The sequence below is a fragment of the Mesocricetus auratus genome, unplaced genomic scaffold (genome assembly GCF_017639785.1).
Source record: "Mesocricetus auratus isolate SY011 unplaced genomic scaffold, BCM_Maur_2.0 Super-Scaffold_100010, whole genome shotgun sequence".
Classification (NCBI taxonomy): domain Eukaryota; kingdom Metazoa; phylum Chordata; class Mammalia; order Rodentia; family Cricetidae; genus Mesocricetus; species Mesocricetus auratus.
This window is the reverse complement of record NW_024429194.1, coordinates 84,526,946-84,549,940: the sequence shown is the minus strand read 5'-3', so window position 1 is coordinate 84,549,940 and position 22,995 is coordinate 84,526,946. Positions and strand designations below refer to the sequence as shown.

General features: G+C 53.1%; 1 protein-coding gene across 3 annotated transcripts in view; it reads left to right on the top strand.

Annotated features, from left to right (window-relative positions):
* Positions 1 to 22,995, top strand: part of Cacna1i (calcium voltage-gated channel subunit alpha1 I) — a 110,873-nt gene that overhangs the window by 33,402 nt on the left and 54,476 nt on the right. For all 3 annotated transcript variants that reach the window (XM_040754106.1, XM_005067001.4, XM_040754107.1), the window contains exon 5: positions 13,460 to 13,557. In XM_040754106.1, the coding sequence (XP_040610040.1) occupies positions 13,460 to 13,557 (98 nt within the window). The remainder of the gene's footprint in view (positions 1 to 13,459; positions 13,558 to 22,995) is intronic.

Genomic DNA, 22,995 nt, shown 5'->3' with positions numbered 1-22,995 from the left:
CTAGGGCTCTGAGCAAGGTGCTGTGTTTGGCTGAGATCATTTAACCCAGGAGTCTGATGGAACCTGGCTGGGGACATGGGGACTTGTGTTCTGTCCTGAGGACGTAACACATGGGAGATGAAAGACAAAGACAGTCAGCGCTAGCCTGCTAGGAGAGAAGAGGGCTGGTGACCAAGAATGCACGTGTGCCGGTTGGTGTGTGTAGGAGCACATGTATGCGTTTGTACATGAGTATTTTGCCATCCATAAGGGGCAGCAGAGTCACCTGCAAATGGCCGAGAGGGAACATTGGAGATGCAGAGGCCCAGGAATGTGCTGAGTTCTCAGGCTCTGTCCCGAAATGTGACAGCCTGTGTCACCACTCTGTTTCTAAGTATCCCTTCTTGATGGTGCTAGTCAGACTCCCAGCCCCCTTGTCCCTAGGAATTTGGATCCTGCCTGAAGGCTGGTAGAACTCAGATGGGTTCTTGGGTACCAGGTCAGGTGCGTTTTCATTTTGGGCCAACTGGAGAATACCCTTAAGTAGAGTTTCAGAGAAAGGTTTTGGATAGTATCATTTTTCATATTGACTGTGCAAACTCATCTCTTTGATCTCGGAATGGGAAGGACAGAGTGCGTCTGCTCTTTCATAGGATTGCAATTTCACTCCCTTAGAACCGGTGCCATTGTGCCATGCGAATTGATAACATGGGGCTGCATGGAGCCCAGGACCGCCTTGCTCTCCTTTTATAGAAGGTAACAGCCTTGCCTAGTAAAGAAGCTGCTTATTTTCCTGCTTGTCTTCAGAATTCAGAGTTTCTCCGGGGGTGTCTAGAACTTGTAGTTGCAGCTTCAAGTGTCCTGTTGGTTCAGGGCACTGCCCCTGTTTCTTCTTTGATTTTTTTTCCTGCTGTGTCCTTCTCAAATTCCTGTTAGCTGGATCATCTCTCCTCTCTCTTGTCTCGGCATCTGTCCTGTGTTATCTGGAATGGGAGGGAGTTCCGGACTCAGTTTTGTGAGTCACCCCTGACTCAGCAGGGTCCTTTGTTCCTTCACTGCCCCTGCTAGAATTGTCCCTTTCTTTGTCGTTTTCAACCCCCTGGATGTCTTCTCGCTGCTGTGTTTTTTTGGGTTTCAGGACAGTTTGTGCCTGGCTCTGTCTCGTGGATGTGCTGTTCACCCACATCTCCTTGGGAGAACCACTGATGCCTCCCTGCTTCTGGAAGGAAACTTAGACCAGAGTGTCATTTCCAAAAGTTTAAAGAGACACATATGAAGAGAAGTGACCCTTGTGCGAACCCGGGAGTGCCCGTGCACCTCTGGTTATTCTGCTAAAGGGGGGGCAGGTGAGATGGTGACTACAGAACAACTGTAGAAGAGGGCCAGGGAGCCACTAGAGCTGAGTGATGGCCTCCCGTGAAGACACCCCAGGGCTGGTGATGGACAGAAGTCCTTCCTGTTGGGAAGAAATTGCATCCATCTTTGCCTGGTAAAAATCTACAAATCAGTTTGCAATTTCTCAGCATCTTCACCTTTTAATTAACAGGAAAGAGTAAGTCAAACAAAGGTATTATCCCCTAGATTCTGAAAAATCATCAGGTACATCTGTTAGCTCAGGCTAACAGAGCCTCACTGTGCAGCCCTGGCTGGTCTGGACCTCACTATGTAGACTAGGCTGGCTTTGGATTCTCAGAGACGGTCTGCCCCCAGCTTCCCAGAGCTGAGACTGAGGTATGTGGCACGTTGGGCAGTTCTTCCCAACTCTTGTCTCTGGAATGTTATTTCTTTGGCTGGGTCTGCCCTCCCCATCTCGAAGCCCCCTCACCCCTCGCGGTTAGACGTCAAGCTCAGCTGTTTCTTGTTCTGTTCCTGCGTGCTGGCATGCCAGCATCTCCAAGCTGAGCAGGAGAGGACTACCAGCTTCAGCACCCAGCATCCTGTGAAGGGCTCTGGTTGATATCTTCCTGGTTCTTGGGATAAGTTGAGAGGTAGGATCTTCTGGCTGTCACCCCTAGCATCAGGAAAGGCTGGCACGGGGCCGGTATGTAAAGCATATTTTCAGTCTTACCGTATATGAACTGTGTGGGTGGCGGGAGCCCCGCACTGTCACCTTCATTGTGGCCCACTGGTGATGCAGCTCATCCATTAGCTTTATGGGGGACTTTGGGAGATCTCCCAGAGTCATGCACACCCACAGGTCTACCCCTGTGCTAGATGTGGAACCAGACCTACCCTGTGTCTATGGTCTTCACTGTCCCAGGAATGGTGAGGGTGAAGAGGACAGGGTGATGTGTATAGCTGGTACTACAGAGCCCAGTTTCACCCTTCCCGCCCCCATCTGGTTCTTACCATCCCCAGAGCTGCCCACCCTCCCCACCAAAGTCCCACCAGTACTATAAACGTTCTGTTTCCACAGTAACAGGCCCAACATCCCAAGGATATTTTCTCTCTTCCCGTCCCACCCCTTCCTCAAATTACTGGCTGCTTCTTCCAAGACACAGAGGGTGACACAGAACCTCTGAGTTGCAAGGTTCCTTAGAGGTCACAGCATCTCCAACTCAGTGCAGCTGAGCTGAGATCAGAGGCGCCATTTGTATGCTGCCCCTGCAGGGAGCTCACTATCATGCAAGGCAGCAAGTCTCAAACGGGAACGTAATAAAGGACTAGAAAGTTCTTTCACTGAACTGAAGTTTGTCATTCTGCGGCTCCCACCTGTTAGTACCATCCCCCGAGTCAGCATTTATTGAGGAACTGTTACGTACCGGACTTTGTCCTGGGATGTGGGGACATGAGATAAAGGAGACACATGCTCTTCCTGATGGCATGGGGCTCAGAGTGTAGAAAGGAGATGAAAACACACATCACAGACGAATTCTGAATGGTTCCACAGTACTGCCTAGAAGGACCAGGGTGATGCAAGGATGTGGGTCTGGTATCCCCCAGGGCTTGGAGCTGGGGGATGGGAACTGTCCAGCAGAGACAAGACAATGGACTCTGAGGTGGAAGGCTCACATTCTGCAGCATGTGGAGTTGAGAGATGATGAGGCTTCGAGACAGGTCTGGGGTGGTGGTGGAAGCTAAGGCCACAGGGAGGGGTTTATGTACAGACTTTGCAGCCCTCCAGAAGTCTAGAGGCGGCTTCATTTTCCCTTCAGGATGAAATGCCCCAGACACCCCCCACTGCTTGTCCGAGGACAGTGTTCTCAGAAGCTCACTTGCTGGGACTGGCATTGCGTTGTCTCTATTCTTTCCTGGAGGAAAGGATGGTAGCCTCCAACGACAATGGCTTTGAGGCAGTTGGGAGAGGCTCTACCATCCCAGAGTGTAGGCTTGTCTCATGATCAGGTTTGCCCTCCAAGCTGGGTCTCCTTCACCTTGGGGTTAATAGCAGGTGATTTTGAAACTCAAACCGCAAGCTTGGCCCTGTGGCAGGTGCTTTCATTGTGGAGGGGATCCAGCTGTTTGTTGCAGAGTCACTTCCTGTTCTTGCTCAGCCTGGGCCGAGAGCCCTGCTGTTCTCCTTCCCCAGCCTGAGACAGAGCAGGCGGTCACCATTGCTCTTCAGGTATGACCGAGCCACCCCACTGTCTTTCACTTAAGCTGCTCTCTCCTGCCTGTCCATTAGGAGGTCATGAAATATTCAGTTACTGTATTGAACTTGAGATATTCTCCACTTGTATAGTCCCTTCTGACGTCATGCTGAATTCCATCTCCTCCTCCATGCCCAGCCTTTATGAAGTGACCACTGCCAGCAGCGACGGGGAGTGAGACACCTCTGTTAAAAGCTTCCACAAGAATTTCAAAGCTGGTGCTTGGGGGAACAGGGGCCTGGGTGGGGCTGTGAGCTTTTGGGTGCATGAATGTAGGGGTAAGTGTCAGCACTCTGAATCTGAAAGCCCTTGAAACCTGAGGACTGTGACATCACAGGGAGGGCCTCCACGCAGAAAAGAGCTGCTGACTGAGGGATGAGGGTGTGTGTTGCTAAAATCCCTCCCCAGAGGAGATGCAAGCAATGTCTCCCTTCTCCTAAGGTTCCAATGACAAGATGAGGAGTATCTCAACTGGGCTCGTTGACTGTTTGTATTCCTTCATGAACAAGACCTTCACCTGACTGTCCAGCCACTCTCTACGACTCTGCTTTAAATGCATGTGGCAGGCCAGGGAAGACCAAGGGGGATGGGGATCCTAACTGCAGGCTATGGAGAAGCCCACATCCCTGGTGGGTAGTGGCTTTCTGGGTACAGGCCCATTGAAGGAGAAGGATAGTCATGCACAGCAGTTGGGCTGGGCGATCTCCTCAACCTTCAAACACAACCTTCCATCTCTCTCTGTGCTTCAGAGAGCAGCACAATCACAGGGGAAGCCTCTTGGGCCCCAATCCAGGGATGTGGGCCTATCAGGCCTGGCGGGACCCAGGGATCAGCCTTTACCCAGGAGTCCTGCTGTGGTGGTCTGTGGCTGCTGTCAGAGAAGCTGGCTCCTGTGATCTCCATAGAAAGCCACGTGAGGTGGGGTCATGACTCCCAGCTCCGGTTACTGTTGGAAGAGTTGCCATGTAGGAGCTAACGTCCTCATGATCACATGATCACAAGGCAGTGGCTGGAGCTATGGATATCTGAATTGAAGGACATATGGAAGGGTGGAGAGATGGCTATGCTAGCCATGCCTGTCTACTTGGGTCAGAAAACAATGTTTTCTTTACCTAATCCCTTCCTTTCCTAGTGCTCTTGGCCAGAGCCAAATCTCATGGCTACTCTTAGCTACAGGGAGGCAAAGGAGTCAGAAAATGTCTTTGAACTTGACTTAGCCAACCAAGAGCCGTTCTGTGGGCTTGAGTCAGACAGGAGAAGGTTCATGTCAGGTGGGCAGCATCCTCACTGAAGCCATGGCCATTTGTCGTCACTTCCATGTCCCTGCCCAGGCTGTCTGGGCAGGGTCTGTGCCTTGCCCAAGAATCTAAAGTTGGTACCAATTGTGCAAGTGCCATGGAGACCAGTGCCTGCCAGTGGGCCCAGTTGTCGTCAGTGGTCAGAAGCCTGTGGAGCCTTCCTCCCATGTGACCGTGTTTGTATTATGTGTGGCTCAGGGAAGTCCCATAGTTGCCAAGAGGCTCAAGACGCCCCGAGTGCCAGGTCACTGACCACTCTACTTTGGAACCTTACAGGTCCCCAGAGCCTGGCCTTGGGTCAAGGACATGGCTCCCCAGGCTGCAGGCTGCATTGCTTTCTGGTCTGTCGGGTGAAGTGCTGAAGAGTGGGGTGAGGATCTGTGATTGGGTGGGTGTGGACCTGGGAAGATTTCAGACAGAATCTGAGTGTATATGTTGGTTCCGTTTGCATTCAGGGCTGGTTGGAATAGGTGATGGCCACTGTGTGGGCCTGTTGCCATAGAAACAAGATGGTAGCCACCGTGGGGGATGGGTGAGGTGCCAGAGATCCTCAGACCTTCCTGGTGAGTCATACTGGTCAGGTGTGAGTCAGGCAGGAACCTCAAAGTCATGTGGTGAAGGATTTATCCAGCTCATTTACTGAAGAGCCTTGCTTTCCATCATGACTGGTTCTAGAATCTGGACAGACATCCTTGTCTGTGTAGATCTCTTAGCTCTGCTGTTTCTTTGGGGCCAGCGCTCCTCAGTTTGTGCAGGGTGGCATCGGGAGTTCCCCACAGTTACTCATCTTGCTCAGCTATTGAGGCCCAGAATTGAGCCTTCTTGGCTCTGACTCGCTGGAGTGGGCTCTGTGTTCAATCCTGAGCCTGTCTTGGTGGGTGTCAGCTCCACCCATGCCTCATGGCTTGAGAACAAGGAGGACATCCCAGGAGGATGGATGGGGAATCCTTGGCCCTGGGTTGCTTGGAGTGCAGCCAGAAGCTTGGGCAACAGGTGTTGGCTCATGGGTGGCTTGCTGATGGTTGGCATCTCTTACTTCTATTACAGTGTCCTCAGCCTCAGCATCCCAAGAGGTTCAGGTGGTTAAAGCTGCTTTGCAGATGAGGAAATGGAGGCTCATAGAAGTTGGCAGCCTGCCCCAGGTCACCACCCTATTCAGGGGCATCTGGGATTGCTCAGATATGGTAGTGCTGGAGCCCACACTCACTCCAGGTGTGAGGGAGTATCACTTTTTCAGAAGTCAAAAATAGTCCCATTGGCCTGTCCCAAGGACCTGGAAAGTCTCACTGACATTCAGGCAGCCGTGAGGTATGTTTGTTTCCTCCGGTCTGTGGCAGAGCTTATAATGTCCTTCTCCCACTTCCCAGTAGCATAGTTCACCCCGGGTAGTGTCAAGACTAGCCTGAGCTTACTCAAGGGAGGCAGACGCCGCAAAAGGGAGCATACAAAAGTATGCTCAGTGTATCGTGTACTCTCCCCACAAGCATGGAGATTAGAACTTGGAACTCTAGGACTCTCTTAAAAGCCAGGAGGACATGGCAGCTCACCTGTAATTCCAAAGCTTTGAAGGCCAAGACAGGGAATCCCTGACTGGACTATTTGTAATGGTGAGCTTTGGGTTCAATCAAGAGAACTTGCCTCAATGAGTAAGGGCGGAGAGCACTCAACGAGGACCCCCGGCATCAGGCACAGGCTTTCACACGCACACATGGGAACACAAATGCACACAATACAAAGACACAGGTACAACAAAACAATCAGGCATTACTGAGTGCGGCATGGGGCTCGGCTCATGTCTATGAACCTAGCACTTGCGAGGCTGAGGTAGAAATGCCACTGAGAGTTTGAGCCATAAAGGAAGACTGTCTACAAAACAAAACAAACAGCATGCATAGTTTACCTGAGCACCATGCATTTATCCCACGATCCTACCAAAGACGAGGGTAGCAGAGCGCTTTATGCAGGCCGGCAGTGGGAGAGTCTTGAGTTCTTGACCAATGAGTTCCCAGAGCCACATAGGTTCCCACCCTCCCGGGTCTGTCTTTGCAACCCACCCTAAGACTTTGTAGCTGTCCTTCCTCATGCAGAGCCCCCCTGAACTATGATCTGGGGTTCACTCAGTCATATTCACTGTCCTTAGTAGTCAAGTGGGCTTAACCACTTCCAGCCTCCTGGACTTGGAGACTTGGCGTGAGGAACTGTGGGTATCTTAGTACAGGCATGCTGTAAGGAAATACTACAGGCTGCCTGGGTTCAGGAGCTATTGTTATAAACAACAGATCCATATCCCCAGTCCAGAGAGAGACTCCAATGTCAATGGAGCCTGGTGAGGGTCCACCATCTCACAGATGTGTTTCCTTGGTGCATCCTCGAGGATGAGGGGTGAATAGTTCTCTTTGGTTTAGTCTATAAGGGCAACAGTTTCACCCTGAAATACTCCAAGAACCCCGCCTCCTCATCCCATGCTTTTAGGCATTAGAATTTTAATATGTGACTTTGGAAGGGATATACACTGACCGCAACAATGGGTGACATCACCATGACTGCTAAGAGCCACAGTGTTATTCTCTTGGTGTCTCCTTGCTTTGCTTCTCTATTTCGCTGCACACGCTCCACCCAAACCCCTACTGTGTGCTGGGTGTCAGGCCAGTGTCCCAAGCTGATGGTCTAGTTGTCAAGTGACACAGGCTGGGTCCACCTTCAACTGCCTCCTGACCCATGATCCACCATCCCCAGCATCACATCTTCCCTGCCACAGACCCCACCTTCTACTACATCTTAAGAAAGCCCCCAAGGGACCCTCCCAGAGACTGAGGGAGCAGACATAGATGCCAGCCCTGGGCAGGTGTTTTCTGGAAAGACACACCCCAGGTATTCCGTGTTGCTTCAAAGGCTCTTTTTTTTTCATCTTGTTCTTCAAGCTATTTATTTGACAAGCTCTCAGAGGGAGCCTGCATGGGCTCAGTGCTGGGGACCTGGCTGGGACCCTGAGGCATGCAGAGTAAGCAACAGTGGTTCACAAGGTGGGAGAATTCAGCTCAGCATGGTGGTGGGCCTGGGAAAGCCAGAAAGGGTTCTTTAGATACAAAGACTGGAGGACCAAAGGGGTCTGGGACCCCTGGAGTTGTTGCCAGATATTGGAGTACAGTGGGTAGTGGGCAGTGCTGGCGATGAGGCCAGAGGACTTCCGAAATTATGGCCTGGGCCTTCCTACCTGAGTATATGTGTGACTTGTGGGCAAAGGGTGAGCTGAAGAAGCTAAGGAAACTCATGATGGCTCATACTTACTGTCCCTTCCTCATGCCAGGCTCTGTTCCAAGCCCTGAGTCTGTGTTAGAATCTGGTTCCATTGAATGTCTCATTCAAGGTCATTGGGTGTCCTGAGAGTGATCTGGGACCAGAACCAAATAACATGTTCTGACCACTGGACAACACTGCCTCCAAGGCTGCTGGCCATCTCACTTGCTGTTTGTGTTGTGGTCACTGGGCCAGTTGAGGGAGAGGAGCTGGCGATCTGTGATGAGATGGGGTAGGGGTAGGTTCTTCCACACCTGGCTGTGTCCTCTGGGCCCCAACTTCTGCAGATAATAGATGCAGTAATCAACCGTGGGAGCGTTTACCTGGGGATGTATGTGTCTACTTAGTGGCTGCTGAGTGCTCAGCCTGAGTGACAGGTGGCAGAAACCCAAGGCTTCCAGACTCCTTATCCCTCAAGCCTCAGGGGAGGAAACTGTGCAGACTGGAGGGCAGAGCTGCCCCAGCCCAGGGCCCAGCCACTGCTGCTCTTCCTCGGCCTTCTGCCATGGTGCAATCCTCGGGCCACACCAAGGCAAAGTGGTCCTCAGTGCCTCCAGTCCCCAGGCCACGTATTTAGGAAGGGGCGTCTCCAGGAAGGGGCCCATTCTGCCCCCGTGACAGTGACCAAGCCAGGGGGGACATGTCTCCATCTGAGCAATCCCGGGCCTCTCCCGGAGCCCGGAGTTACAGGAAGGGGCTCTTTATCAGGGATCGTAGAAGATGCCCCAAGCAGCCCACCTCGCCTTATCTGTTTCTTCACACCTGACCCCCACCGAGCCCAGCTACTCAGGGAGGACAGTCCCTCTTCTCCTGGAGTAGTTCCAGAGCCCAGTTAGGTGTTTGGGAGCTGGCAGGAGGAGAGGGGAGTTGTTGACTTTTTTTTTCCTTAAAGACGGTTAGCACTGAAACTGTGTGATTAAAGTAACTGTGTAATTAGGAACTAATTTCTCACTCTTGAAAGTGATGTCTTACTTGGGGCCTGAGGGAAGTCACCCATTCAGCAGTTTCGTTTTCACCTGGTTAGGAGCTAGGACGGGGGTCCAGAGACCACTTTCATAGTGACAGGAGGAGGGGATGGCTTTTGTATTTCAGGTGGCCTTGGGCACAGAGTGGGTGGTGGTGTTCTCACGATAGGTTGGTTTCCTGAGCATCTCCAGAGTGTGGCCAGCAGGTGAAGCTGGGCGTGAAGGTCAGAGACGGGAGGCATTCCTAGGGCCACAGCATGTGTGTGGGATGCTGCAGGTGCCACTGCTGTCACCCACCTCCCTGCACCCCACGCTGGGAATAGAAACCATGGCTTTGCACACGCTGGACAAGCCCTTGGCCTCTGTGCTGCAGCCCAGCCTTGCTGCCCCAGTACCTAGGCATCTCTGTTATCTTGGGGCTCCTGGATGGGGTCATAGCTGGACTGCCCCGAACAGTCCACACTGGCTCTTCACTTTCCCTCCCTTTCCGTGGTTGCTGGATAGTTCTTGAATAAATGAGCAGCCTGAAACCTTGACCCAGAAGAGGGGAGTCCATCCCAACCAGGAATTGTGGACTGTGAGGACTCAGGACAGGGGGTGATGGTGGATTTTGTACATGGACAGGAGTGAAATGAGCCTTCATGGAAGAAGAGAGAAAGGAGGGGAGGGCTCTGTGCCATAGAGTGGGGGGGCTGCCTAAGGTGCCCCATGAGCCTGGCTTGGCACCTGGGTCACTGAAGGTAGGAGCAGGGATGAGGGGCAAGGCCAGACTGTGGGGGCCTTGAGGGCTGTGGTCAGGGCCCGGGTGTTTTCCTGAGAGCAGTTTTAAGGAAGCACAGCTCCGTTGGAGGTTTAGATTTGTGATGTGCTTGGGCTGGGAGGAGGGGGAAGCAGGAGACGGGAGAACAGGAGGGCGGCTGTTGCAGCTGTCAGGAGAAAGGGACAGTGATGCAGTCTCAGCAGGGATGGTAGAGGTGTCAGCAGCTGCCCCAGGTTGGACTTGCTTGTGCAAGAGTCTCTGTCAGGATGGTGAGGTTCTCAGGGTGGAGACTTCAACACACAGTCCTGCCCCCCAGTCAAGCGCTCTTCCCTGCCCCTCCCACACGTGTCCAGCCTCCACTGTGCACCCAATGCGTGCTTCTTATCCCCAAATGAATTTAGATCATCGTGCATCTAATGTGTGCTTCTTGTGCACCTAATATGTGCTTCTTATACACCAAATGAATTTAGACCGTACTCCTCCCCGAGACAGGAAACATAGCTGTAGCAGAATGTCCCAGTAAGGTCATGGGGCGTTGAAGAAGGCTTAGGAGAAACTGCGCAAAGCCCTAGTGTCTAGTTGGTTCATGTGTTATAAACTTGGTAGTATCATGTTTTCCCTTTTCAATGGGCTGTCAGGAAGCTTGGAATTCAGATTGTGATATTAAATTCTACAAGAAGTCTCATGGGGGTGGGTTTTTTTTTTTTATTGGAGAGCCTGAGGGATGCACTGACCGTCTGAGGAAATTTTGCGGCTCATTGTAGAGGGTGTGCTCCTATCTCGAGACTGGAGGGCCAGGGTCAGGGTGGGGGGAAGAGGCGGGGCTAGCGCAATGTCTATCTGAGTCTTCTCCATCCGAGCTTCTGACTACTTCTGGGCTGCGGCTGCTCTGGCTCTTCTAGGGAGCTGAGTCTGAGGCCCAGCCTGTGATTCCGATCAACTTCCCACTGTGAGGAGGTGTTCACCACTGTTGTTTACTAACTGGGTAATCGTGGGCCTTGGTGATAACCAGCTTCAGCCCACATGCTGTCCAGCATCCAAGGAGCCTGTCTCTTCTCCCTGGTTGTGGAAGACGAGCAGTTTCTCGCCAAGATGCTGAGCCTCTCAGGGCAGCCTTATCCCAGGCTCTGGCTTTGCTCAGTGTTGATCATCCAGGCTGTGGGGCTCTGGAGGGGAGAGAGTGGGGCATGTGTCCATGTGGGGCCTGGAGTCAGGGACAGGCAGGGGTGTCCTGGGGACTCCCTGCTGAGGTTGCTCTAGAGCAGGGCTTTCCCTAAGGTTGACAGAGGCAGGCTGCACTTGTGTGTGTGTGTGAGTGTGTGTGTTTGTGTGTGTACTCAGGCAGAGGAACATAAGGGATCAGCAGGATAGGGCCCAGAACAGCCCTCCAACAGCCCCCGATTTTCTGTCTACCCCAACCTCTCAAGCCTGCATTGGTTCTTTTTTTTTTATTTCCCAGGGGTAGGAATGGCTCCGTTTCCCCTGTGTCCTGCACTAGGCAGGTATGCCACCTAGGGTTTTGGGCACAGTCCTTTTCCCATACCCGAAGCAGAATGTACACTGCACCTTCCTCATGACCAAATCCAGAGAACCTAGGTCAGCAGGAGGAGGGTCTATGGAGTGGGTGAATGCTGCAGGCAGCTCGTCGTGCCCAGGGTGTGTGTGTGTTTGTGTGCGTGAGTGCGTGTGCCAGAGAAAAACATGCCAAGGTGAACACCCAAGTGTGTGTGTGTGTGTGTGTGTGTGTGTGTGTGTGTGTGTGTGTGTGAGAGAGAGAGAGAGAGCATGTGCCGCCCCCACAGTGCCTCCGTCATAAGCATCCCCGAGCTGCTGGGAGAGCTTTCTACACAATATGAAAATGACAGTTCGGCTCACCCACGCATGGAACCCTCATGCAGCCTCCTCCTGCTGCCTGCTCGGGGCCCCCTCGTCTTCCCCCGTGGCCAGGCCTCAGTCTCACCTCCCTGCCGCCTGCTGCCCTGTGCCTTTCCCTCCTCTCTCTTCTCCCACCCCTGCTCGGATCTTTGTCTCTGATTCTAATCTCTGTCACTTTCCTTTGCTGTTACCCCTATCTGAATCTAGGCTAAAGCAGGAGTGTGTGTGTGTGTGTGTGTGTGTGTGAGGGTGTCCACAAGTGAGTGTGTGAGTGGATGAGCACCTTAGGTGTGGGCTTGTGGGGTTTGTGCACACTGAGCGGAGCCTGCGGGGTGTTAGGTATGGACAAGAGTCGGGGAGGGACCGGGGCATCCCAGGTGAGGCAGCTTTCGCTCAGTTACTCCTCAAGCGACAGGAGGGGGTGGCGGCTCACAACAGTTGGACAGGTTTATTGGGTGTGTGGGAAAGCCTTCATTTCCCACCCACCCTGCTGACATGTGGAGCTGGCAGCCATGGTGGGATGGGGGAGGCTCTGCTGAGTGATACCTGAGGCCGGTTGTTGAGGGGATCTTTCAGTGAGGGAGAGGACAGTGGTGCCTCGGCGGGAGGCATCTGACCCATGTGCAGACCATTGTATGGGTCTTCAAGGTCTGCTCTGTGTGAGATCTGGGAAGGCTCCCTGGAAGAGGCAACTGCCCGCAAAGCATTGCAGGGCGAGTGGAATGAGGAGTAGGGTATGGGGTGAGGCTGGAGAGAGGACTAGGGCAGTATGAAGCTCCAAGGCTGTCTCTTTGTTTGAGTCACCCCGTCCGGCAGGGCTGGGGTTTTAGACATCTTGGGTCCATAGTACTGACATTGGTCTGATGCACTCTGGACTCGGTGAGGCAAAGCTTCCAGGGCACAAGTGTGATTTCATCACAGATGTGGGGATGGTTCCTCCAGGCAGAAGAGACACCCGAGTGAAGGTCTTGGCTGGCTGGGGAGTGTCTGTGAGCCTGAAGTGTAGTTGAGCTATCCAGGGCTACTTAGTACTCTAAGAATACAGAACACCTACCATGTCTTTGAGATGTGGCACAAGATGCCCAGGCTGGTGTGATGTGGGCCAGAGATTGCTCTCTGCCTCGTGAGATGCTTGGCTCCAGCCTCATCAAAGGTGACCCAAGCCCGTAACATCATCTCTTACCCTCTTGCTTTCCTACTGGGACTTTGGCCCTCCCTTGGCTTGGTGGGCCCCTCTTAGGACCCTATCTCTGGTGGAGGCTCTGTAAGCTATTATTGATATATCAGTGACACCCGGTTTCCATGTGGTACCAGCCTGAGGTCCCTCAGTTCTCTGGTTTAGTCTGATGGCCAAGCATCCACACTGGAAGAGAAGCTCTAGAAGCAGAACTGACATAGTTCATTGGTCAGATGGGTAGGGCCTAGAGGGCAGGAGCCACTTGGCATGGGGCTGGCTCTATAGGAGGGACCAGTCTCTGTTCCTTCTTCCTGCCCCTGACTTTACCTGCAGAGTCCCTGTGACAGGCAGTCTTGCTGTTGCTAACCCTGCTTACAGAAGAGACTGAGATCCATCGTAGCTGGATCTTGGTCCCTTTCCTCAATCTTCTAGGGAGTGTGGGTGGCTACATGGTCCCAGCCTGGGACCTGGTCCCGAGCACTTTCTATAATGTCCCTCATTCTCTCTTTTCTTCATAGGATGGTCGAATACTCTCTGGACCTTCAGAACATCAACCTGTCAGCCATCCGCACTGTGCGCGTCCTGAGGCCCCTCAAAGCCATCAACCGTGTACCCAGTGAGTTGGACCTCCCTGCTCGCCCGTCACTGCTGCCCAGCTCGGCCTGTTTATTTACCCACAGTTCCTTCCTGGGCCAGATCTATGCTCACGTTGCTGGACACCCTTGCTCCCACTGAACTCATGGGCCAGCATGTGGTGCCCAGGAGTGCTAGGGAGGGGGTCTTGATGCCTCTGAGTCCTCAGATAACTTGGATTTCAGCACTTGGGAAGTCTGACTGCTCTGGGATAATGAGGGAGAATGAGCTTAGTGCTTCACTGGGAAGCCAGCCATGGCAGGCTTAGAACTTGAGTCTGTCACCTATTTTCCCTTAGGACTATTTCCTCATCTTCCCAGCCACCTTTCCATCCATTTACCCTTTGCCCATCCATCCATCTATCCATCCATCCATCCATCCACCCATCCACTCACATACCCACTCATCTGTATCTATCTACTAACCATGCACTCACACATTTGTCCACTTCTGTCTGTCTGTCTGTCTGTCTGTCTGTCTGTCTGTCTATCATCTCACCCACACACCTATCTACCCATTTACCCCACTTTCCACCTATCCACCTACTTATCCATCCATCTATCCATCTACCCACTCATCCGCTTATATACCTGTCCATCCATTCTATACCCATCTTAAATTGAGAGGTTGCCTTGCATCTACAAGCCCCGGGGTCTGCTCTGCATTGCCTAGTCTGTATTCCTTTGATGTTTTGAGCCTTACAATCACCTAGGGAGGGATCTGGGTTATTCTTATTTGGAGGATGAAGAAGCAGCCTTTAAGACATGGTTCGCTTCTCAAGGATGCACTGCCAGCCAGTAGCAGATGTAGGATGCCTCCTCCATGCCCTATGTTAGGAGTGGGAAGAGGTAGGGAAGGAAGGAAGAGGATTTGGGCTTAGGACTTTCAGATCTGTTTGGGAAGGCCAGGAGCTGTTCTTTCTTTTCTTCTTCTTGTGTATGCGTGCTAAGTGTGCATGTGTGTATGTGCATCTGCATGCACGTGTGTGTGTGTGTGTGTGTGTGTGTGTGTGTCCGTACATGCCTGCATGCATGGAGGCCTGAGGCTGATGTCAAAGAGCCTTCCTGGATCACTTTCTACTTATTATCTGAGACATAGTTTCTTTCTTTCCTTTTTTAATGTGAAAAGTTTATTGGGGGAAGGTAGGGGAGTAAGGGAAGAGAGAGAGAGAGAGAGAGAGAGAGAGAGAGAGAGAGAGAGAGAGAGAGAGAGAGAGAGAGAGAGAGAGAGAGAGAGAGAGTTTCTTAACTGAACCCAGAGCTTGGTGACGCAGCTTTGGTGGCTAGCCAGTTTGTTCTGTTTCTGCCTTCCAAGGGCTAGAATTACAGGCAGGCTTCTAGGATAACCTGACCTTTACATGAATCCTGGGGCTTAGAACTCCGGTCCTCATGCTTGTGAGGCAAGCACTTTCCCTACTGAGCTATCTCCTCAGCCCACCACATGGTGGATCTCAACCCTCAGTGCTCAGAACCATGGGAGGAAACTCTCAAACATATGTGAGATGCACGTGTTCAATAAGCATGTCTATCTGTCCTCCTGTGCTGCTAAGTCATGGACAGTGCCTGGGCCCCTCCAAGCTTAGGATGCAGGATGGGGATGGGCGCCTGAGCTGAGACCCATGAAACCTGGGGATTAGCTGGCAGTGGGAAAGACCAGTGAGGCAAAGGGGAGCGGGGCATGGCCAGAGCCATGAAGCCACTAACTAGCTTCTGACTGTTGGGAATGCCAGGTACTGGCTGCTGCAGGAACCAGATAAAGATCAGGGAGTGGGGCTGAGGCTGGAGGGGACAGGAGAGGTCATCAGGAGAGTTCCAGCCACAGCCCTGCCAGGAGAGTGGGGTGAGCTGGTCACTGAAGCTTCTCCAGTGATTAGGAAGCGATGGCTAAGGCTGGGCAGGGCAGAGGGAGGGAGGACGTACTCCTGAGCCCAGCCTAGGCCCAAGAGTCATTATTAGCATTAGCTCTGAACCACGAAGGGGAGGCATGGAGCATTGAGAGCATGCAGCAGGGGCCCTGCTCTCCTGGTCTCACCTGTAATGCTTCTTTTTCTGTCCTGGGAACAGCAGTTGTAGCTGCCTTAAGTACAGCTGTGTTCCTGTCGTGGAGCCTACAGGCCTGGTCACTTTGGATGCAAGGGGCAGGTGGCAGGGTGTCATCCACAGGGCATTAGTACAGGATCTCACATCATGGTCTATCGTGCCTGGGATCTTACAGGCATGGGACAGCCATGCGGAGGAATGGGAGTGAATGGGAGAAGGCCCAAAGGGATGGGACTGACATGTAGGGTGTGGGTCTTTCTCTTGTTAGAAGTTTTCTGGACTTCTGTGTGTGGATATGGAGACACTGTATGAACTCACAGGAGAACACATGTGCACATGTGTGTGCATGTAAATGGGTATGCACTTGAGGAAACGTAAATGTACCCTGTCATGGTGTCTGCCTCTCCTAGGAGCATATGCGGAACCTGGGCCACCCTGGATGGCTGTGTACAGAGCTTGTTAAATGGCTTGGGACTGAGGTGGTTACTCCATGCCCCAAGTTTGCCTATTCTCTGGAGCAGGGCAGGGCAAGGGTCAGTCTTAAGCCCGGCATCTCCGTGTTTCTGGAAGTTCCAATTACTGAGGCTCTGTGTGCAGATAGCCAAGGGAGGCTCCAAGCCTTTCCACACTTTTAACAGCTAATGCCCCCCTGGGAGCCCTTGGGTGTCCTCTCAGCTGATGGGCACCTCTCTCAGAGTCCAGCATTGTGGAGATGCTGACAGCATGAGATCCCAGGATCCAAAATACTTGCAGATTGAGTAAGCAGCTGTGTTCCAGGGAAATGACCGTAGGATGAACAACTTCCCTCCCCCGTTCCTCCTTCCCCTCTTCCCTTTCTTCTTCCTCTCTCTCCTCTTCCTCATTCCCTCTCCTCTTTACCCTCCTCCCCCCTCCTCCTCCTCCTCCCCTCTCCTCTTCCTTCTTCTCTTTTTCCATCATTGCCTCTCCCTTCTTCTTGTTTTTATTTTGAGGCAGGGTCTCTCTACATAGCCCTGGCTTTCCCGGAACTTAGTGGATCAGGCTGTCCTTGAATTCACAGACATCTGCCAGCCTCTGCCTCCTGAGTGCTAGGGCCAAAAGAGTGTGCCGCCACGCCTGGCTTGAATTCACCTTCTCTAGATGAGCCCCAGGAGTGTGTGACAGTTAGAAAATGGGAGTCCCTGAAGTCCAGCATCTCAGCCCCTCAGTCTGCAGGGAAGCCTTCTATGTCCCTGACTGCCCTGTTTTCCTCTAGGAGTCACCAGGTAATAGTGACCAGAGAGGGGCCTGGGCTCCTTAGCTGTGTCCGCCTTGGGATGTGTTCAGCAGTAGCCTGCAGCTCTATGTTTCACCACTAGATGGCGAGCTAGAGAGCCAGCACTGGGCAGTCAAATGATCAGTAATTAATCCGGAAATCAGGGAGGAAGGATACCAGAACCTTAAAAAATGTAGTGGAGGAAAGAGCCCCAACATGATCACCTAGAGAGACTCAACTGGGGGTCAGAGAGTGCAAGTCCTGTTCTCCACTCTGCTGTGACGTGGGCCTCAGTTTCCCTGCTGGCACGGAGCAGAAGAGCTGGATTAGTTCCTACGGTTCTCAGCTTTGTATGAGGTGGGTAGGGGACCCAGAAATCAGGGCTCTCATCACAGAATTCTCCAAAATATGTCCCTTCAGCCCTCCCCTGCAGTTTCCTTCTCAGTTCCCGCCTTTGACGGGCGAGCGACAGGAGATGGGGGACAGCGGAGGAGAGAGGTGGGAGGCTGGGCTCTGGTTCTTCACTCTGCAGCCGCTCATCACTCACTGCTCTCCTCTGCGTCTTAGCCTGGTGGGCCTGGGCCATCTGTAAGCCCGTGTCCTGCCACCAGCCCCCTCGGCCTGCCTCTGTCTCTGCCTCCTCTAAGTAGCCACAGCGTTTCCCTGGGCCCCATTGGTTGACTCCTTCCAAAGAGAAAAATTGGTTTTTGCCTCCAGTTAGAAACCTGGGCAGTCACCACGGAGCACAGAGCATGCTGCAGCTAGGTATTGCACTCCAGGCTAGGCTGTTACAAGGGTGTCTCACAACCTCCAGGGTCCTGAGCTGTTCTTGGGCTTACAATTGCGGGCTCTGCCACAACCTACCTTCCCACAGGGGCAAAGGTTGTGCTTCAAGGCACCTGTGGACGGGGCGGGAGTAATGTCGGCAGTTCTGCTGGGACCCCCAGCCTCAGGTCTCCCTACTGTGCTGTCAGCCCCTGGTTCCGGTTCAGCAAACCCTGTCTGCTCTGTCTTTGAGTCCCCCAACTAGAAAGTGGAGTTGGTCTTTCTAATCTCTGTCCTGTTGTGTGGCTGAAACGACATGGTGTGCTTGAAGGACTTCCTGCAGGATGTCAGGTGGGAGAGGCGATGAGGGGTTCTGTGATGAGGACCCGGGGTCTTGGGGGACATAGTTGTAGAGGCTGGTCTTAGAAGAGCCCATCCAGGACTCGGAGGTCTCAGGGTGAGGGCGGGTATTCCTGCAGACAGAGCGTGACACTGAGACATCCTGGGGCTGCCGTGGCAGCTCAGGAAACTGCATGCTGGGAGGGGTACGAGTGTGTTACCCATCACTCACCGCCTCAGATAGTTCTCCATGCACGCCACGCCATTTTGCCTAAACGACAGGATGGAAATTGGTACAGTTATCTCTGCTCCCTTGTTGGAGGACTCAAAGACAGAGGAACATAGCAGGAGGGGGTGGCTTACATGTGGGATTTACTGACAAACGGCTGGAGTTTATCAAGCGCTGCCTCACAGGGCTGTTACTCCATCTTCTAATAAGTTATAGGCTATTAGGATTGTGTGATGTCCCCTTTACAGCTGGGGAATTGGAGACTCAGTTTTGGGGTGCTGAGCTTTCTGTTGACTGAGGTGTGGCAGAAGCAAGTACAGGGGATGTACCTCTCTGGTCCCCAGGTCTGCTTTCGCCCCTCCTATCCAGATAGGGTCCCAACTGGATCACTGTCAGCTCAGCTATGTTAAGAAGGGACAGGAAGACCCAGGTGCCCTTCTTGGAAGGACCTAGGGAGTTTTATTTAGGACAGGACCTCGGAGAAAGAAAAAACTGTGGGTCAGAACTGACATGGGCATTTTGTTGCTTTCTCTGGAGTGTGTGGTTCCTTGGGCTTGAGGGAAGGCAGGAGGAATTCTGGGTACATCCGGGATCCCAAGGCTTTCTGTCCTTGGTCCATATGGACTCTCTCTTCTTGGGGTTTAAAAGCCTACAGACTGTGGGAGTGAGGGAGAGAGGGAGGGACGGAGGAAGGGAGGGAGGGAGATGAGGTACCTGACTGCCAAGAGCTGCTGTCTTCTCTGAAGAGCAGTGTGGAGAACATCTGGCCAGATGCCTGGTGGGAACCTGGGGATTGTAGGACATGCTGGGGGTGGGATCAGAGTAGTCAGTTCAGGGTCAAGTACTAAGCCTTGTTCTAGGAGTGTTGACAGGACACAGGTGTAGGAGTAGGTCAGTGTTCTGGCCTCTTGATCGCTCCTCATCTGAAGTAGTATTTCTGGGGGCCACTGTGCCAGGCCCAGGGATAGGTATAGGGTCAAAGCAAAGGCTCATCTGTAGCCCTCATCACTGGCTGACACTCGAGCCCCAGGTGGTGGGCCAGGGCCCAGGGGTCAGGGCTAAGGCACCGCAGATGCTTTGAGGAGACTTCCCAGAAGAGGGTGACAGGTCCTTGGGAGGACGAGTGTTGTTTGAGACGCTGTGGGTGGGCACACACTGCTCTGGGGGAGGGTCTCAAGGCCTGTGGAATGAAGAAGGCAGGGTGCTCTGTGACTCGGTGTCTGCCTTCAACCTACAGGCCCCTTCCAGGATGGGCCGGTGCCAGCAATTGTGACCCTGGCAGTCCAACCGTCTGCTGCCTGGCCCGGCCTCCCTGGCCCCTGTGGTGCCTCTGATTAGTTGGCTTGGCAATGGCAGGGCAGCAGACGGCTTCTCCTTGCGCTCAGCACTTTCCTCTCCTGGCTGTTCGGTGCCCTCCGCCAACCTGGCGGGATCAGAAAGTATGCAGCCTTGGGGGCCCGGCCACAGCCGTGGCACACCTCTTTCTCCGCTAGCCTCTCCCTGCCCCCGGCAATGGGTCGTGCCCCTGGCTGAGGCTGGCACATGTCCTGTGATTTCTGCTTGAACTGGCCTGGCAGAGTGGCCGGGCTAATCTGGCTTGACAGCTCCTGTCTGTGGAGCACCTTGGGCCTGGAGAGGAGATGCCCGCTAGGAAGTGTAGCTCCTTCTTGCCATGGCCTCCATGGCCTCCCAGGTTCTCTTGAAGCAGAGGGTCTGCTCTGGGGTCTCCATCTCTCAGGCTTGGGGTGGAGCTGTTGTATTCATTTCCCTGCCTGGAATTTGCCACCATGGTACCAGTTTTGATGTCATCTAGACCATCTCCCCTGATGCTACTCATGTCACGCCCCTAGGCCAGACCCCTCTCTCCTGAACCCCACACTACTCCGAGCCCAATGAAGCAACTCTGTGAGGATGGACAGTGAGGCCCCCCAAATGCCACATGTCTAGATTCCCATCTCCACTGATAGCTGCTCTGTGACCCCAAACCTTCTATCTGTACCCGACTCCCTCCCTCCTCCCACATCCTATGCCTCATCTCTGGGTCCCACCTTCCCAGTATCTTCAGAATCCTCCCCGTGTCTTCACACCCCTCTGTGTCATCCACACCTGGCACCGCTGTCCTGTAGCTCACTGCAATGGAGGGCAAGCATGGCCAGGCAGGGGCGGAGGCATCAGATGCGCTGACAGCTGCGGAGGAGGCTTAGAGTGTCTGGGGCAGCCTCAGCCGTGAGGCTGAGGACAGGGAGTCCACTCCTGTGGGTCCCACCCAAGCCATTGTGTGGCCACCATTGCCCTCCTGGTCACAGAGCCCAGGAGCCTGTCCTCCGTAAAGACAGGAGCTCGTGCAATGGGGCATTCACTGGGCATTTACCCAGGATCCTGTGGGCTGTTTCCCAGGGGCCTCTTCTGCCCTGGCCTGCTCTGTTCTCCAGACCTTTGCTCCTGCTGCCCGAAGCTCGGCAGTGCAGACACGCCTCCTCACTTCCTTTGCCACTTTGCTCAGAGTAATCTTGCTTTTCTGGTCCCCATTTCATGCCCAGAAGTCCCCTGATCCTGACTGGCGGCCCCAACTCTTTCCTGGTTCACAGGGCTTCACAGTTAGTGCCCTGGACAAACGGGCAGATGTACACACGCATCAGGCTTGAGAACAAGTGTGCTTCATGGGGCATGGAGCTTTGTTTTTGTTTTTTTTTTTAGTTTAGTTTAATTAATTAGTTAATGTTTGAGATGGGTTTTTCCTCTGTAGCTCAGGCTGGCCTCAAACTTGAGGCCACCTACCCCCTCAGCTGCCCTAAGTAGAGGAATTGCAACTATTCATACCACATCTGGCCTCATCTGGTTTGATTTCTTTTCTTTTCTTTTCTTTTTTTTTTTTTAAGCTGATGAGTTCCTGGGACTTAGAGCAATGTATGGTGGTGTCAGGTTTCTTGTTAGTAGCCTTGGAGGGGGAAAATCTATTTACCTACCACTCTATCTTTCTTTAAAAGTTTATTTTCGTCTGTATGTGTGTTTTGCCTGCATGCATGTCTGTGCACTCTGTGTGTGTGTGTGTGTGTGTGTGTGTGTGTGTGTGTGGTGTGCCAGATACCTATGAAGGGCAGGAGTGGGTATCAGATCTCCTGGAACTGGAGTTACAGACGGTTGTGAGCTGCTATGTGGGTGCTGGGAATCAAACCCTGTCCTCTGGAAGAGCAGCCAGTGCTCTTGACTGCTGAGTCATCCCTCCAGCCCCTACCATCAGCCGCTCGTTCTCTGAGCTGTTGCTCTGGGCAGGACCCAGGCAGGACTGCGGAATGTGCACCTTGCATGCAGACTTGCCTGGGTCCAGAAGTTAGATTCAGAGCAGTGGAGCTCTGAACCTATGGAAGTCGCCGTGACTCAGGAAGAGTGGGCTCAGGTCAGGCACCAGCCCATTCCCAGGGACCAGAAGAGGAGACCCCAGGACAGAGAGAACCAAAGGAGTGAGATGCCCTTCTGAGTATGTGCTGGCCAGGAGGTAAGCAGGAAGCTGGGGTCTAAAGTGGCGTGAGCAGGCCTGCTTCTGGGAGTGGACCCAGGGATGGCCTGATAGGAACATTCGGAGTGGGCTATGGGCTGAGTTGAAGAAGAAGAAGGAGGAGGAGGAGGAGGAGAGAGAGAGAGAGAGAGAGAGAGAGAGACAGAGAGAGACAGAGAGAGACAGAGAGGGGGGAGGGAGAGAGGGAGGGAGTGTGTGTGTGTGTGTGTGTGTGTGTGTGTGTAAGTGTGTATGTAAGCTCTTGAATCAAAAGCATGTGTGCACATGGGAACTGCCTGCCTATAAATAAGGCTACTATAGCCATTGTGGCCCCAGAGGAGTATGACTTGCTATCCAGCTAGGACTAGGACCTCTTCATCTGGTCTGTGCTGGCTGCCACCAGGGACAGGTCTACATCAGGTGTCCTGTGTCCTCTATCTCCTATTGGCTGGGGAACAGGTCCTTAGCTACACTCTTGGGGCCACTGACAGCCTCACTCCATCAAGGGCCACCTGGCTTCTAACCCAAAGTAAGCCCCGCCTAAGAGAGGGAACGTGTGATGGGAGCAGCGGAAGTTGAGGATGGGTAATTTTGACTGGGAATGGTGAGAACCCAGGGAGACTGCTTGGAGGAGGAGCAAGAGCATATAGAGAAGTCTGAAGATGGCTCCTTCATCTACCCTTCCCTCTGTCCCTCTCTCCCATGTCTTCATCCCCCCCCCACCGTCTTCGTTTCTTTTTTTTTTTTTCTTTTTTTCTTTTGGTTTTACGAGACAGGGTTTCTCTGTATTGTTTTGGAGGCTATCGGTCCAGCCTGGCCTCGAACTCACAGAGATCCGCCTGCCTCTGCCTCCCGAGTGCTGGGATTAAAGGCGTGCGCCACCACCGCCCGGCCCATCTTCGTTTCTTTCTACTGCTCTGTCTGTGCTTCTCTTTTGCTTCTTCCAACCTCTTCTTTCTCATGTGCCTGGCATCAGGGCACCGGAGGAAGAGCGTCAGTGTCCTCCCGGTCTTGACTACTTCCTACACCAAGTATGTGAAGAAGGCTTAGCCAGGCTCCTCAGGGCCTTGCCTGACTCCTAATCCTGTGGTCCCAACTCCCTGGGCAGCCATGGATGAATTCAATTTGTGCTAAATTCCTAATTACCTAATTACACCTTGCCCCTGTAGCCCCCCAGACTCCCCTGCCCAGGGAACCCTGTGAGGGGAGCTGGGCCCCTGGGCAGGGGAAACAGAGGGAAAGGGCTACTGTTCAGGGAAAGTAACTGGCAGCTCAGAATTTCAATATCCTGGAGAACAAGGGAAATGTAATTAATTGAG